At 49.8% G+C, this 14208-nt stretch overlaps 2 protein-coding genes across 8 annotated transcripts; one reads left to right on the forward strand and one right to left on the reverse strand.

Annotated features, from left to right (window-relative positions):
• The first annotated feature begins 43 nt into the window (after positions 1-43).
• TTLL9 (tubulin tyrosine ligase like 9) lies at positions 44-11333 on the forward strand. 7 transcript variants are annotated; one of them, XM_042809171.1, is made up of 13 exons: positions 44-73; positions 156-334; positions 676-787; positions 1918-2103; positions 4003-4071; positions 4662-4752; positions 5187-5227; positions 5306-5393; positions 6241-6305; positions 7144-7340; positions 8906-9019; positions 9526-9647; positions 10204-11333. In XM_042809171.1, exons 1-13 carry the CDS (start codon positions 59-61, stop codon positions 10272-10274), a joined length of 1350 nt encoding a protein of 449 aa, XP_042665105.1. In that variant the 5' UTR covers positions 44-58; the 3' UTR covers positions 10275-11333. The 7 variants fall into 7 exon arrangements, 6 of the variants coding, with proteins under 6 accessions (XP_042665105.1, XP_042665106.1, XP_042665102.1 ...); XM_042809172.1 differs by having other exon boundaries at positions 6247-6305; XR_006167244.1 differs by lacking the exons at positions 9526-9647; positions 10204-11333 and adding an exon at positions 8471-8590 and having other exon boundaries at positions 8906-8996.
• A 184-nt stretch (positions 11334-11517) lies between these two features.
• PDRG1 (p53 and DNA damage regulated 1) lies at positions 11518-13030 on the reverse strand. The gene is made up of 5 exons (XM_042809175.1): positions 12942-13030; positions 12788-12863; positions 12637-12711; positions 12377-12457; positions 11518-11922 (listed from the first exon to the last, which is right to left on the reverse strand). The coding sequence occupies exons 1-5, from the start codon at positions 13023-13025 to the stop codon at positions 11840-11842; spliced, it is 399 nt and encodes a 132-aa protein (XP_042665109.1). The 5' UTR covers positions 13026-13030; the 3' UTR covers positions 11518-11839.
• Between the last annotated feature and the right edge of the window lie 1178 nt (positions 13031-14208).

Below are 14208 nucleotides of genomic sequence, written 5' to 3' on the forward strand. Positions count from 1 at the left end.
GCCCGGGGCTCTGCGCCGCCGTTGCCATGGAGACGGCGCGGCCTGCTAGGCCCGCAGCATGGCGGAGCTGGCGGTGAGCGCTGCCCGGCTTCCCTGCCGCTATGCCGGTCCGACCCGGCTCTCCTCACCGCTTTTCCTCTCTTCTCTCCCCGTAGGCCGCTCCCCGCGTCCCGCACAGGACAAAGCAGCACCCGGTCGGGCTAGGCCGCGTTGCCGGTTCTATCCGTGGTGCTGCCGCCCCTCTTCCACTCGGCCGTGTCCGCTTCAAGTGCGGCCTCTCCGGGCCCGTACTGGATGTGCTGCGCTGCCGGCCCGGCTGGCAACAGGCGAGGAAGTAAGCACGGCTTACTGCTGGGCCGCGGGGCCGCTGCTGGCATCCATCCCCGGGGGGGGGGCGGCACGGGTCCCCGGGAGTCCCCTGGGGACGCTGAGCCCCTGGGCTGGGTGCCTGTCCCAGAGCTGTGCCACTCCACTGTGCCCGCAGAGCCTGTAGGCCGTGCCGGGCGTGGAGGTGGGAAGTGCTGCAACCTCACGTTTAAAATGGGGAGTGCATCCCACAGCCCTGCTTGGGGATGGAGAGCGGCGGAGGGGAGCAGAGGCTGCACAGCACTGCAGGTGGTGGAGGTGGTGGTGTGAACACGTGCTGTGCTCTCTGCATGGGCCCTTTCTCCCCAGTGAGGAGGAGTGGGATTTCCTGTGGTGCGATGTCAGTTGGCTTCGGGAGAATTTTGACCACGTGTACTTGGAGGAGCACGTTCGTATCTGCCACTTTCGCAATCACTATGAGGTAAGGAGCCCTCGAAGGTGGAGTGAAACTAGGAGGGTATGGGGAGGTATTTTTAAGCTGTCAGTAAGTTTCCATGAGAAGCAGTTATGAGTGGAAATACCTGGTAATGTTTTCCACTGCGAGAAACTGGCCGCTTTCTTACAGCTCTGATAAACCATCAGTATGTGTCAACATCCCCTGTCTTGGGAAGGGCTTTACTTGGGAACCTGACACTTTGCTTTGCTGCGTTCTCAGTCTGGTAAACACCAACAAGTCTGTGACTCTTGAAAATAACAAAACCAACTGTAGCATGTTAGGGGGTCTGGTTAAAGACCAGACCTTCCTCTTGGTAGGTAAAGGTGAATTTCCTGACATAGGAAAGTGAGAACTCCTACAGATCCAGTTCATTAGGATCAGATGCATGTGTATACCCTTAGCCTGGCAAAAGTACATCTGAGGATGGTGCATTGCAAGAGGTCCTCCAAAATGCAGTATTTTGGGGAGCCTCTTCTGTATTTATGAGCAGATTAAGTTGCAACACCTAAAAATCTTACGTCTACGAGGTCTGCTACCATCCTCTCCTGCATGTCACTTCCAGTCCTGTGAGGGCTGCCGAGAAGCACGTGTACCTTCTCCAAGCCTTCATGCTCACCAGTGCTACTGCAAATGGAGACTGGCAGTGGTTTATAACACTCATCTGCAACCTGCAGCGGTTCAAGAGCCAGTACGCTTCCAGATCTGCTGGTTGTGCCACAGGGGCAGCAATTTCAGGAGCGGGATGAGTTAAGCCTGCCTGTGAACATGATTACAGCTTTTGGTGTGGGCAGTTCTGACTGGAGCTGTGCTGGAAATGAGTATGCTGCCTGCACAGAAAGGTACATTAGAAAGGGTAACGCATGGGTTGTATGACCTCCTCTGTTCTGGCTTCCCTGTGTTCATGCAAGGATTAAATAGAAAACTGAAATCAAGCCTTATTTGCGCAGAGCAAACACAGTTCTCAATAGTGTGTATGTTTATTTACTTTTTCCCTTGCAGAAGATGTAGTACAGGTAGTCCCCAGACATCACCAGAGGTATCTCAAGTGCAATGAAAGCAAGCCAGTCTGCATGAGCATCTGTTGAGCCTAACCTTATCTTTCTCTTTCTACCCAGCTGAGTCGGAAGAACTACTTAGTAAAGAACCTGAAGAGGTTTCGGAAGCAGTTAGAAAGAGAAGCAGGGAAGCTTGAGGCAGCAAGATGTGATTTTTTTCCAAAGACCTTTGAATTGCCTTCAGAGTACCATTTGTTTGTGGAAGAATTTCGCAAGAAGCCTGGCACCACTTGGATCATGAAACCGGTAAGTGCACGATCACTTTCCTCAAGTGAGACAAAGATGAATGGATGCCTTCATCCTGTGGAAGGAGAGGAAAACACGCAGGAAACCCACAGGAAGAAGTGCATGTAGCAGGGTGGCTAGGAGCAACAATGCTGGCTGGCTTCCTGGCCAACATATACTACCCAGACATTCCTTCTTGTGTTACAGTTCATTTCGGCAATTGAAAATCGGCTCAGTTTATTTGTAGAGCTGAAGTTAATTCGGTGCTGATGGCGTGGAGGACTGGATTTTTCTGTGGAGGAACAGATTGTGCTCCTAGGGATTCTCACTGTGTGGTTGTGGCCAAGTTCACGCTCTTAAATCTTTCAGTTCAGCTGCAGGTGTACAAGAGCTTGTGTGTGTGTGTGCAGGGCAGCTGGCTAATTGGGCTTGTTGTTAGGCAGTGTTCTAGGGCAGCCCCCAAAGATGCAGCTATGAAAACATCTGTTTGGTTTCAAGGAAATCCCACTACGTTAAATGTCAGCCGTTGTAAATCCAGCCAATTTACTGAGTGGACTTTCATCCTGAGAATATGGAGAGATTGCAGAAGATTCCATGAGCAGCCTGGAGTGCAAGCTGGGGTGGATTTTGTTAATGTTAGCTTTTCCATGCTCTACCATGAAGTGCAGCCTTGTGCTCTGCATCACGTTCGTCCCACAAAACCTGTATCTACATGGGATAATGGTGAATGGAGCAAATTCCCATTCGACCAGTGTCCTAGGAACCAAGGAAGAATTTCTAAAGGAAATACAGCAATACAACATAAATCTGACAAGTCCTTTGCTTCTTCAAGGTGACTCAAGCCATTTAACATCATGAGTATTAGGCCAGGGTACGTAACTGAAAATGTGCTCACTTGTGAGAGGACAGCTGCTTTGCCTTGTGCAGGAGATGTGGGGCAGAACAACTTGCCTTACACTGTGAGTCAGGCCTATCAGTAAGGGCACTTCTGAGAAGTAAATGGGAGGTAATTATGCAAACTAACATGTGAATTACAGCCAGGAGGATATCAGCTAGTGATTATCCAACTCTACACATGGGAACGTGTTAATTGGCAACAGAAAACCTTATATTAAGCTGATTTTTATGCCCACAACCTCAATTAAAATGGTAAAAAACCAAGATACACTAAACAAAGATATATGTAAATATAGTAATGACTGGGATTTTACCAGCACCTTAAATGAAATTGTTTGGGGGCTGACTTCAAAACAAACAAGTAAAAATAAGCTCTGTTACACACTCTGTTGGTCTGTGCTCTTGAGCAGCCCTGTGTTGTGCTGTCTCAGGCTGCCTACTCCCACATTTGGGCACTGTAGCTCTGGACATGCAGAATGGAAGATCCTGAGACTGCAGAAGTCTGGGCTTCCCTTGGAAGGCCTGGTGGGAGCCTTCCTTCTCAGGTGCTTTATCCAGGCTACTTCATACAGTGTGAATTAGGCTGTCTTCAGGTTTGTTCTGCTCTTGTTTGCCATCGTTCTTTGACATTGCTCATGACTTCCCCATTCAGTTAAGTTCTTCTGTAGCACACACAAATCTAAGTGTGACTTAAAAAAAAGATTCCCAGCAACATATGTTGTGTTAGATATATTGCTGCAAGCATGTGACAGAGTTTGTTTATTCATCTCTGTGGGACTTTCCTGCAGGCTGCCTGCCTGCTCTGCCCTTTCCACCAGGAATTCTCCTAACGCTTGTAAACCCGAGTGTTCAGCATTGAGCTCTTGTCAGATGCCTTCGTTTTCTGCCTGTCTCCATAACATTACACAAACGTGCTTGCATACAAACAGATGATGACTCAGGTTGTGCGGGGCTTCTGTGCTGAAACTGTGGGGAACAGCAGGAAATCCTGATGCTAAGTAACTCGGCTTCTCCGTGCTGTAGGTTGGCAGATCACAAGGGAAAGGAATTTTCCTGTTCCGAAAACTAAAGGATATCTTCGACTGGAAGATGGTGAGCATGGCTGTGTGTTCTGTTGGGGGAATGCCTGACAGACACTTGGTTCTTTTTCTCTTCTTTCATTCCTCTCTTTCCATCAGGGAGTTCTGCTTGGCTGTGCTGATCTTGTGTGATATTCCTTCACTATTGCCCTGTTCACCATAAGTCCCTTCCTGCACATCTCCCCCCCAATAGTTGGATGCTGTATGTGTGGTAACTGTTGAGTCCTGGCCTGAACCACTGATGGAGCACATGGGGAAAGGACCTGGTCAGCCCTGGGAGCACAGGTGAAGGCAATTCAGCTGTGAGACAGGGAGGGGTGGAGCTGGCTGCACCTCTTGGACCTCATTTAAGGGCTGGATGCCACTGGGGAAGGATCTCTGGTTGGAGATCCCTTCTTTGTGGAGCTCCTGTTGTGAGCCTTCAGAGGCAGGTGAGCGCTTTTCCTTTTGCAGCATCTTCCCATTGCACTGGTCTCTTTGCTGTTACACTTTATCTGGGCTTCTGAAATGGAGGCAGGGCTTCCAGAAAAAACTGAGTGTTTTTTCACCATCTTCTCCATATACAAACTTGAAAGGGGGAACTGCCTGCTTGTTTTCCTCCAGGATGGTGGCCGCACGAACGAGCAGAAGGACGAAACGCAGATAGAGCCTTACGTGGTGCAGCGGTACATTGAAAATCCATACTTAATTGGAGGTGAGAGGCCCACTTATGCCATTGCTTTTCTGTTGTAGGGAAAAAGCTGTCCTCACCCATGGTGTTCTTGCTGAGTAGACAAGACTCCATGTGTAGTTCTGTGTGCTGAACCTCACGTGGCTCCCTTTCTGAAACTAAGAGCTTCGTTAGGTTGTGGGGCCAAACATTTGTCAAGCTAACTCAAAGGGGTGCATCCTTCAATGCTTGCATCTTGCATTATTTATCCAGAACTTGTAAGCTGCCACTGACTTGGAGCAGTGGTCCCACTGGTGTTTTTAATCTTAAATGTTCAAAAAGCCCACAATAAAGTCACCAGAAATGTGGATTTCAGTCCTTTTGTGTGTATGTTTAGATAGAAACTGATGATAAGTGCATCTAAGACTGGGCAGCTGTATCAGCAGGTGGATTATATGATATCTTTCTGTTCTTTGTAGGTCGAAAGTTTGACCTAAGAGTTTATATTCTAGTGACATCTGTAAGTGCAAACTGCTGTTTATATCAGAACTGGGTTTTTTCATCTCAGTTCTCAGTTGCTCTTTTCCTTTTCTCCCAGTACAGCCCTCTGAAGGCCTGGTTGTACAGAGATGGATTTGCTCGCTTTTCTAGTATGCGGTTTACTCTGAGCAGCATAGATGATCACTGTATCCTACCTGTCTGTGTGAGCTGGAAGGAGGGGTAAGAGTAGGAATGTATGGTTTGCTGCTTAGTATGAGATGAATCTTGTTGCTTGTGACTCCAGCAAACACCTACAGGATTGTCCTGTCCTGTTGCTGCCACTGTCATTCTCTCTCTTGTCTCTTTTGGCAGACTGGTGTCACCAGATCACTGCAGATGTCAGTTTGACAAATCAGCTGGGGCCCGTGCTGAAATGTCAGTCCTAGTTTTATTGTTGTGGTTGAATTCTGGCAGCCTTTCTTCTTCCTTAGCTTCAGTGAATGTAGGGACAGAGTGATTTGTGGGACAGAACTATTTGATTTCCTGCGTGTCAAGCTGCTTACTGTATTGAGTTTGATAGCTTTTATTTGATTAACACATCTTCCCAAAAGGTATCCTGCCTTAATTTGATGGCTTGAGAGACAGGAAAATCCATCACTTCTCTCAGTGAAAGTTCAGCAGAGTTCATGCTTGCTCTGAATGATCAAAAGCCATCCCAGAGGGGAGGTGCAGCAGCTGTTCTGGGGTGGGGGTGCACTGGTTCTGGAGGCACACTTATGTGGAGAGCTTCATGCCCACTGTGGGCCATGCTGCTAGTTCAGGGCAGTCACTTCTTCGTTTTCCAAACACCTCTCTTGGTTGTTTTTTTTTTTTGTCTCCCTTACATTTTCATTGATAGCATCATGCAGTGTTACATATAAGCTCAGGTGACTGAAGCCTCTGATTACAGAGGAAGTAATTAATTGGGACTGAGTCAAGTTGGTTGGTTTAGAGCAAGAATTCAGTATTTACTTGCTCAGTGTCTGTTTGGCTTTGATCCTTATCTCTATTTCGTGCCAGATGTTCATCTCACCAACGTGGCAGTGCAAAAGACTGCGCCTGATTACGATCCTGAGAAGGTGAGTGAGCAGCACTGCCTGCACCATGCTGCCCCGGCGCCTGCCAGGGGGGCTGGGCTGGCAGACAGGAGCAAGCTGACCTCCCTGTGCCAGCTGCCAGGCTGTGCACATGTGCTGCAGCCACTGAACTGTGCTGCTGTCTCCAGACCCCCATAAATGTGACTTCGTTGATAGGAGAGAGCTTGGGTGAGCGTTCTGTAACTGCTGCGTTGCAGCTGTCTGCTCATCTGGAAGGCTGATGTTTGTGACTTAAACACTTAGGCAGAAAGCTCTTAGAGGTTATCTGATATATAATAATAAGCGTATTATTCTGCTTAAGCATTTATCTGTAGCTTAGTCCTTCACTTTAAGGCTTTAGTGTTACAACGAGGCTATGATTGCTACACACAACTGTCACCATCCTGTTGGAAGAGGTGGCAGCTGAAAGAGGGAGAAGATCTTAAATGAGATGTCAGGTTCATGGCAGATGTGAGATCAGAGTCAACATCTGAGGGTAGTTGAGCTTCCCACTCTATAGGCTGTTCCCTTCTATAAATTCAGTATGGAAAGGAGGGTCTGTGCAGTATCCTGACAGAAGATGATGATTTGCTCTTTGAGAGTTTCTGATGGGGACCTGGAGGCTTTTTTAAAATTCCTCCTCTCCTTTGTAGACAAAATAATCAAACATGAATTGCTTAATTGCATTGTGGAGTTGGCAGCCCTTACCTTCTGGTCTCTGGGTTTTTACTAAGAATTCTTGCTTGGCTGTAGGGTGACTGGAAAAGAAAAAATCACACAGGTTAAATGTGTGCTCATCTGTTGGGAGCAGCTTGTATATAATCGTGTTTGGATGTCTCAGGGCTGCAAGTGGATGATTCAGCAGCTCAGGCAGTACCTGACTGCCAAACATGGAGCAGGATTGGTGGAAGTTCTCTTTGCGGATATGGACAACATTTTCATCAAGAGCCTCCAGAGCGTTCAGAAAGTGATCATCAGCGACAAGCGCTGCTTCGAGCTCTATGGCTACGACATCCTGATTGATCAGCACCTGAAGCCGTAAGGGGACTAATGAACGTGGAAGGGATTCTAGTGTCAGGCCAGCTGCTTGCCCTGGGATGGTGGGGATGTCTGGGGACACTTCTGCATCCTGAAGGTAGTTGCCTGCAGGCTGGCTGCGAGTGAACCAGTCCAGGAACTGCGAGTGAAACAGGGAGGTTTTGCACCTAGGAAGCTGGAATCTGTGAGGAATGCAGCTGTTCTTGTTCAGAACATGGGGTGCAGCAGCATGTAACGTTGTGAAATCTCCTGTGCTGTGTTGTGAAAACCTGCTGTTTTGGTTATTTCTGTGATAAGTTCCCTCAAACATTGATGTGTCACAGCAATTATGAGACAGGAGGGCTGCTAGCATCTCTTCTCCTGCTGTGTGTATCGCAGCAGTGTCCCATCAGTGGTGATGGATGTCCAGCCACCACCATGAGGCTGCTAGCATAAAACACATCCCCTGGGTCTGTGTTACGATGGGAGACCCCAATGGAAAGAGGCACCTCCTGTTAATTGTGGAGAAAGAGGCTGTGTAGGGATTGAGGATGTTTAAAAGAAACAGAAACAACAAAACCTCCAGGACTTTACAACATAATCTGGCTGTACTTAAATGTTTTAAGTATAGCTCTTCTCACAGTTTAAGTGAAAAATATGACTCAAAGTTCAGCTGAAATTCTCCAGTTTTTATCTGCTACAATGTGCAACCCAAGTATTGCAACAGCAGGAACCTGAAAGTGCAACTAACTTGTCATTACATGAGTTGAGAGAAATAGCAACAGCAAGTAGTGCTTCAGAAATGACAAGCTGGATTCTTCTTGCAGCCTCAGTTACATGAAATGCAAGTAGCACCATAGGTAAGGACATATCCCTGAGATTTATGCTCTTTGTAGCTGCTTTACCTGTGACAGCCACGTGTCCTGTTAGCATCTAGTGTGGTGCCACTGGGGACAGCTTTACTTGCAATGAGCAAAGAAATGCAGCTCAGCTGTGGTCCTGGATAGCTCTAATTTGTGCCATCCACTCAGTGCAGAGCCTGAGACCAAAGTATTGTGGAGGTTGCCTGCACTGAAGGAGCTGGAGTGACTTCAACTGGTTAGAAAACAAATCTGAGTGGTGGACTGGACTGAAAGTCATTGATATTGCAGTGCTTGGATGCCACTCCTGCTGCTTGCTTCATTTCTGTGGCTCTCTAGGAGGGCTGTTTGAACACTGTTGTGCTGTCAAACTGTTCCCAGGACACTTCTGCATTCCTGCACCGAAAATGGGTTAGTGCTTTTTCTGTGATTTGTCCTCAATGTTTACTGCTTTCTCTAGAGTTTGGTTTTCACTTGCATGTCTTTCTTGATGCTGGAGGGATTTTTTCTTTATTACCATCGAGAGCAGGAATAGAAACTTTGCAATAAGCTCAGAATGTTCTTTGGCTCAGCGTGCGGGAAAGAGATTTGGGGTTGGATTTCCTATTGCTTCACACTTACTCCAGCCTGCTGGCAGTGTGGTGTTTTTGTGGACAGGCGTTTCTGGTAGATGAGCCATGGGTGAAAGTGCCTGTTTCTCCCTAACTTAGTGCTCTGTCTCCTCAGCTGGCTTCTGGAGGTAAATGCGTCGCCTTCCCTTGCTGCCAGCAGCCAGGAGGACTATGAGCTCAAGTGTCACCTGCTTGAAGACACACTTCATGTTGTGGACATGGAGGGCAGGTGGGCAAAGATGCTTATTACCCCCTAAAGGTTTTTATTACTGTGTGAAGGTGTTCACACACACACACACACACACACACACACTCTTGTCTTGGCAACTGATTGGAAGGTGCTGAGCTTTATAGCTGTTAAATAATGAATTTCCAGAGACTGGGCAAAGCAAGCAGGCATATCTCTGCTTCAGAGTGGAGAAAACAAAGCAACGCAGTGCTGTGAAGGAAATGGAGTCGGTGTTAGAGCTGGGACTTGCACAAGAACTGCTTCAGAGCTCCTTCTGCATTGTGCCTCCCACACTCATTGCTTCTGGAGTGATCTGTTCCAAGAAGCCAGTCTTGCATCATTTTGTGATTGACTTTACAACTGTGCCAGCTTTGGATATTTGTAGTAGAAAGATGCCCACTGCTTCCAGCTGTTCAGCTTTATCTCTGACCAGGAAGTTTATTCCTGCGTGCAGGTAAGATTATCATCAGCACTCTGTACTTCAGTACTTGTATCTGATGTTGTAGGCTGACTGGGAAGGAGAAACGTGTTGGTGGCTTTGACCTGATATGGAACGATGGGCCTGTCAGCAGAGGAGGAAACCTGGGTGCTTTGGTGAATGGGAACTTCATGGCAAACACACACTTAGGTATGTGCTCACCCAGTGCAGGCATGGTGCCCTGCTTACGTCCCTCCCTCAGCACAGGAGAGCACACCCCTGTCACTCAGGAACAAGAGAACAGGGAACATTGACTCTTACGGGAGTCCAAAAGGAACCCATGCTTTCCAAACATGGATGTGAGCAACTAGAATTACAGCAGTGCTATTGAAATCCAGCAGACAAACAATATTGTTTATAGCCCTGCTTTTCAAGCTTTTAAATTGTTGCAGTTCTTCATATGTCAGCGTGGCAGAAAATCTCATCTACAGCCATTGCAGTAGATGTTTGCTGAGCACTCCCCTACAGCTGGCTGTGCTTTTTTTTCCTCTTAATACCATGAAGTAGTGCTTGTATGACTTCAGAATCCTTCTGAGAGGCCAACACGTGTCTGGAGGTTATTTGTATGCCTACAGTCACCACTGAGTGTAGTTCCTAAATAAAAGGTGAATACAGCTTCAGCTGAAAGTGGGCAGTTGCCCTTTGTGCTCACGAAAGGTGGAAGGTAAGGGCCTGGGCACCTCCCCTCTTACTGTTTTCATTGCAGGCTGCTTCAATGACAGGAAGAAACAACTGGAAGAGCTTTTTGGGAATCTTCCTGTGCAGCAGACAGTGTGAGGCTGATCTCAAGCTCGGGTTGGGAGATCGCTGTAGATAAAGTTCATGGTCTCTCTTCCTCCTATTGTGTAGCAGCAGTTCACATTTCTCTCTGCCTCAGCCCAGCATAGTTGGCCTCCTTGTTCCTGAAGGCTTCCCCAGCTGGGAAGCTGTGACAGGCTTGCATGAAGTATTTTGCAGTGTCTGACAAGGCACTCGCAGGTGATGCTGGCTTCTCAGCTGACCACCTGCATTCTGCATAGAGCATGAGAAAATAAAGCAGCTGAACGCGTTCTGACCAGCAAAACAAAGCTTTTGGGGAAGGCAGACACCTAATCCTTCTGCTGCTACTACTATGGAAACATGTCAGATCATAAAACCTGTTGCCATGATACTGTAAAAATAACCTTGCCATCACATGTTAGACACATTTCCTGGCTGTACCATGCAGGTTATGTAAGAGTGCAGTTAGAACACAGGCATTTGGCAATGTACTGCCACTCACTTCCAGAGCAGCTGTAAGGTGCCTCAGAGACTAAGTTAACATTACTTGCAGTCTTTGCATCTCTAACTTACTCCTGGAGAGCAGATGAGCTACCAGGAGAGCCAGTGACACGGGGACAACTGCAGTGTTTGAAGTCTTTAAATTCCATTTAAACAATCTTACAGAAGTCCAGAAGGGGAAGAGCAGGAACTTGTAGAAAGGAGACTCACTGCAGTATGCTGACAGTTGTGATAAACTTTCACAAGTCTTGCTGTGGTCTTACCCAGCCTGTATGGGGGTAGCAACTCCAGGATGAAGAGGGTAGTGTGTGAGACAGTAAGTTTTACAACCTTTGAAGAAACTATTATGACTTAAAACAATTAACCCTTTACTGCAGGCCAAGTCCCAGCTCTTCAAGCTGCAGGTTTTTTGCTTATATATCTATGTTTTATTCTTTCATCCTGTTTTGAAAGCCTCATTTTCTGTGTTCTCTTGGCTCCCACCTTGACAGCAGACTGTTTTCCCATTAAGTCTAACAGGATGCTGCCTTCTTCTGTTCCTCCCTACACATCTTTCAGGAGATTCCTGACATGTTTCAGATGTATAGTTTCATTTTTGTTTTAATACCACAGGCACACACAGCTCTTCTATGCTCTGGGCACGCTGTAGATTTACAATTCCTCCTACTCCTGTCCCTGACACGACAGTGAACTGCAGCTCTGCAGCCAAACTACAGAAGCTCTCACATAAAAACCCAACAACAAACACACACACACACAGTTAGGAATGCCCAACAGTGCTGATTTTAATAATCCCCCTTGCAAGCGGGTGTTTGTCATAGGCTGTGAATAAGCCACTGTTCCAGCAGTTGCCTCTGCACTGCTCTGCCACCATCCTCAGCAAGGAGCAGGGAGAGTTTACAGCCAGAAGAGTTGTAGCTGAGGAGCTGCATCTTTCCCCGTGCTCTTTATGAGAGGCTCCAGCAGCACAGCAGTGCTGGAAATCCTGGATGCTGCGGCTGATGCAGTGCAAACACTGTGAGTGATCCCCAGCCACAGCACCCTGAGCAGTGTTTGCACACAGTTGTGGTGGCACAGCTGCCTCAGCCTTCCAGGATGCGATTGATGAGTTTCATTTCCTCCGGCGTCATGGGGTTCAGGTTAAATCCCTTCAGCTCAGGTTTACCTGTGAGAGTGTGCAGGACGTCGGGATTCTGCTATGAAACACGTGAAGCATTCCACGTGGGCAGGGCAGTTTGTTCTCACAGCATCGTGAAGGTTGGAAAAGAAAAGAACCTGAGAGCATCAAATCCAACCCCAACCTACTGCACTGTGCCCACTGACCACGTCTGTCAGTGCTGCATCTCTGCAGTTCTTGAGCACCTCCAAGGACGGCGATCCCACCAACCCCCCTGGGCAGCTGTGCCACTGCATCGCTGCTCCTCTGGAGAACAAACTCTTCCTAATGTCCAACCTGGTCATTGCTGCATGCATTCAGCACGCTGCTGGGTGACAGCTTTGCAGCAACGCGTTGTTGCCGGAGCAGGGAGGGAATTTCAAAGTGAGAGGAAGAGCAGCCCCAGATTTTGACTTTCTGCTGCCAGACCTTTGCTGCGGGGCTCAAGACCAGCAATGTTTACCTTGAGCTTCATAGAGGCGGTTGACCTTCACACGCAGCTCTTTCCGGAGGTTGTTTATCTCCTCATCCAGATGTTCCTGATCTGAAAATAGCAGAGCAGGAATAAGGGGGACCGGGGTTGAATAGAGGACCGACAGAGAGCCCGCAGGACCCGGGGCAGGAGTGCGTGCGGGGCGGGCCGGCAGCGGCGCACAGCGCAGACCCGGGGGCTATTTTAGCTCAAACCTCATCACGGCCAGCGCCGGGCACAGCCCGCCGTACCCTTCTGCAGCATCTCCTCGGTCTTGGCCTTGGGCAGCTCGATGAACGTGCTCCCGAAGCAGACCATGGCTTTTCCTGCGGACGAGAAGCAGACGGGCTCAGCGCCGCCCCCCGCACACCGCCCCGGTCCCCGCGGGGCTCCCGCTATCACCCTCGGGCTCCGGGTCTTTGCGCAGCGCCCGCAGCGCCTCGCGGTTCCGGTTCCGTTTCACGTCCAGATCGACGATCTGCAGAGAGACAGGAGGGGAAGGGATGGGGGGGGGGGGGGCGGGCGGCGCCGAGCCGTCAGCCGGACCGGGCCTCACCTGCTGCCGCGCCGCCAGCACGTCCTCGGCCAGCTCCTCCACCTCGGCCAGGTAGCGCAGCACGAAGGCCGGATCCCGCGCCATGGCGGCCGGCGCCGCTCCGTCCGTTCTCCGCTCCCCGCCGGGCGGCTGCAGCGGCTGCGTTCGGGAGTTCCGCGGAGGGCGGCAGAGCGCCCCCGTGCGGCCGCTGCGGGAAACGGCCGGGCGGTTCGACGGGGGGCGCTGCGGGGCGGCCGCGTGGCCCGGCTGCGCCTGGAGCGGCGCGGAGGTTCCGCTCCGCGCTGATGGACCGAGCGGCGCGGGGCTGCGGCGGGGCGGTTCGCGTGGGTGTCGGGGTGAGGTTCTGCCCCGGAGGCCGGGGCTTTCAAACACGGGGCTCTCAAAAACCTCTGATTTCGAGGCTCCCCGTGTGGAGCCGGGGGTTGCGTTCGGTCATCCCTTCCATTTCGGGGTGTTCTGCGGTTCTGCGGCTGCGAGGAGCGGAGCTGTGCGAATAATCCCCGGAGGAAGATTAAACAGATCGGAAGATTACCGGCCCTAATCTCGTAAGGTCGTTTGTGACAGTTAACGGGAGAGATCTCAGTCTGCGGCAGCGTGTGCTAAAATAAGAAGGCTCCCAGCGAAGCGGTGGAAATGAGCACTTTGTGCACAGCATCCTGGCCGGGCTGGGAGTGATTCAGGCTCGGTTTGGATTTTTTTCCTGACACCAAGCAGAAGCAGCAGCAGGATGGGGCTGCATGCCAAAGCTGAGAAATGCTCCTTTTCAGTGGGGGTTTCGAGGTGGGCCTGGAATCCATCTGCTCCTCATCCACATTGTCTTCTGAGGAGCTTCTTTGTGATGTGAGTGCTGGGGTTGGCTGCAGATGGGATGTGGGACACAGACCTGCCCTACAGCCCCACAGTGCAGCATCCACCACGGAGCCCTTGGTTCCAGCTCTCTGCCTGGCAGCATTTGATCCTTTCTGCTTTGATGGGATCAGGAGACAGCCTGATTTCCATAATGCGTGCTTGGATCACAGCTGGAGCTGGAGCTGGGTTTGCTTCCCAGGGACACACTCTCTCCCGACCTTCACGGGCAGTAGAAGCCGTGGCCGTCTGTCCTGCCTCACATACGTGGACACAGCCTTTGGGGATCAGGATTGGGGGCTGGAAATGGGAATGGGGCTGGGTATGAGAATGGAGATGGGCTGAAGATGGGCTCCCTGTGTCTTAGCAGCAGCAGAGAGAAGCCCGATGACCATCCTTGAGGCAGGCAGCGCTGCTCACC

The sequence above is a fragment of the Centrocercus urophasianus genome, unplaced genomic scaffold, assembly GCF_019232065.1.
Source record: "Centrocercus urophasianus isolate 14NV4802_14NV808 unplaced genomic scaffold, USGS_Curo_1.0 seq_1102, whole genome shotgun sequence".
Classification (NCBI taxonomy): Eukaryota; Metazoa; Chordata; class Aves; order Galliformes; family Phasianidae; genus Centrocercus; species Centrocercus urophasianus.

Excerpts from the sequence above, each read along its gene's own strand:
- TTLL9 (XM_042809168.1), top strand. Across the intron at positions 335-675 it reads GGCTGGCAACAGGCGAGGAA|TGAGGAGGAGTGGGATTTCC; the intron begins GTAAGCACGGCT and ends CTTTCTCCCCAG. Across the intron at positions 4,072-4,661 it reads ATATCTTCGACTGGAAGATG|GATGGTGGCCGCACGAACGA; the intron begins GTGAGCATGGCT and ends GTTTTCCTCCAG.
- PDRG1 (XM_042809175.1), bottom strand. The coding sequence starts at position 13,025 with ATGGCGCGGGATCCGGCCTTCGTGCTGCGCTACCTGGCCGAGGTGGAG. Across the intron at positions 12,458-12,636 it reads CGAGGAGATGCTGCAGAAGG|ATCAGGAACATCTGGATGAG; the intron begins GTACGGCGGGCT and ends TGCTATTTTCAG. Across the intron at positions 11,923-12,376 it reads CCGCCTCTATGAAGCTCAAG|GTAAACCTGAGCTGAAGGGA; the intron begins GTAAACATTGCT and ends ACACTCTCACAG.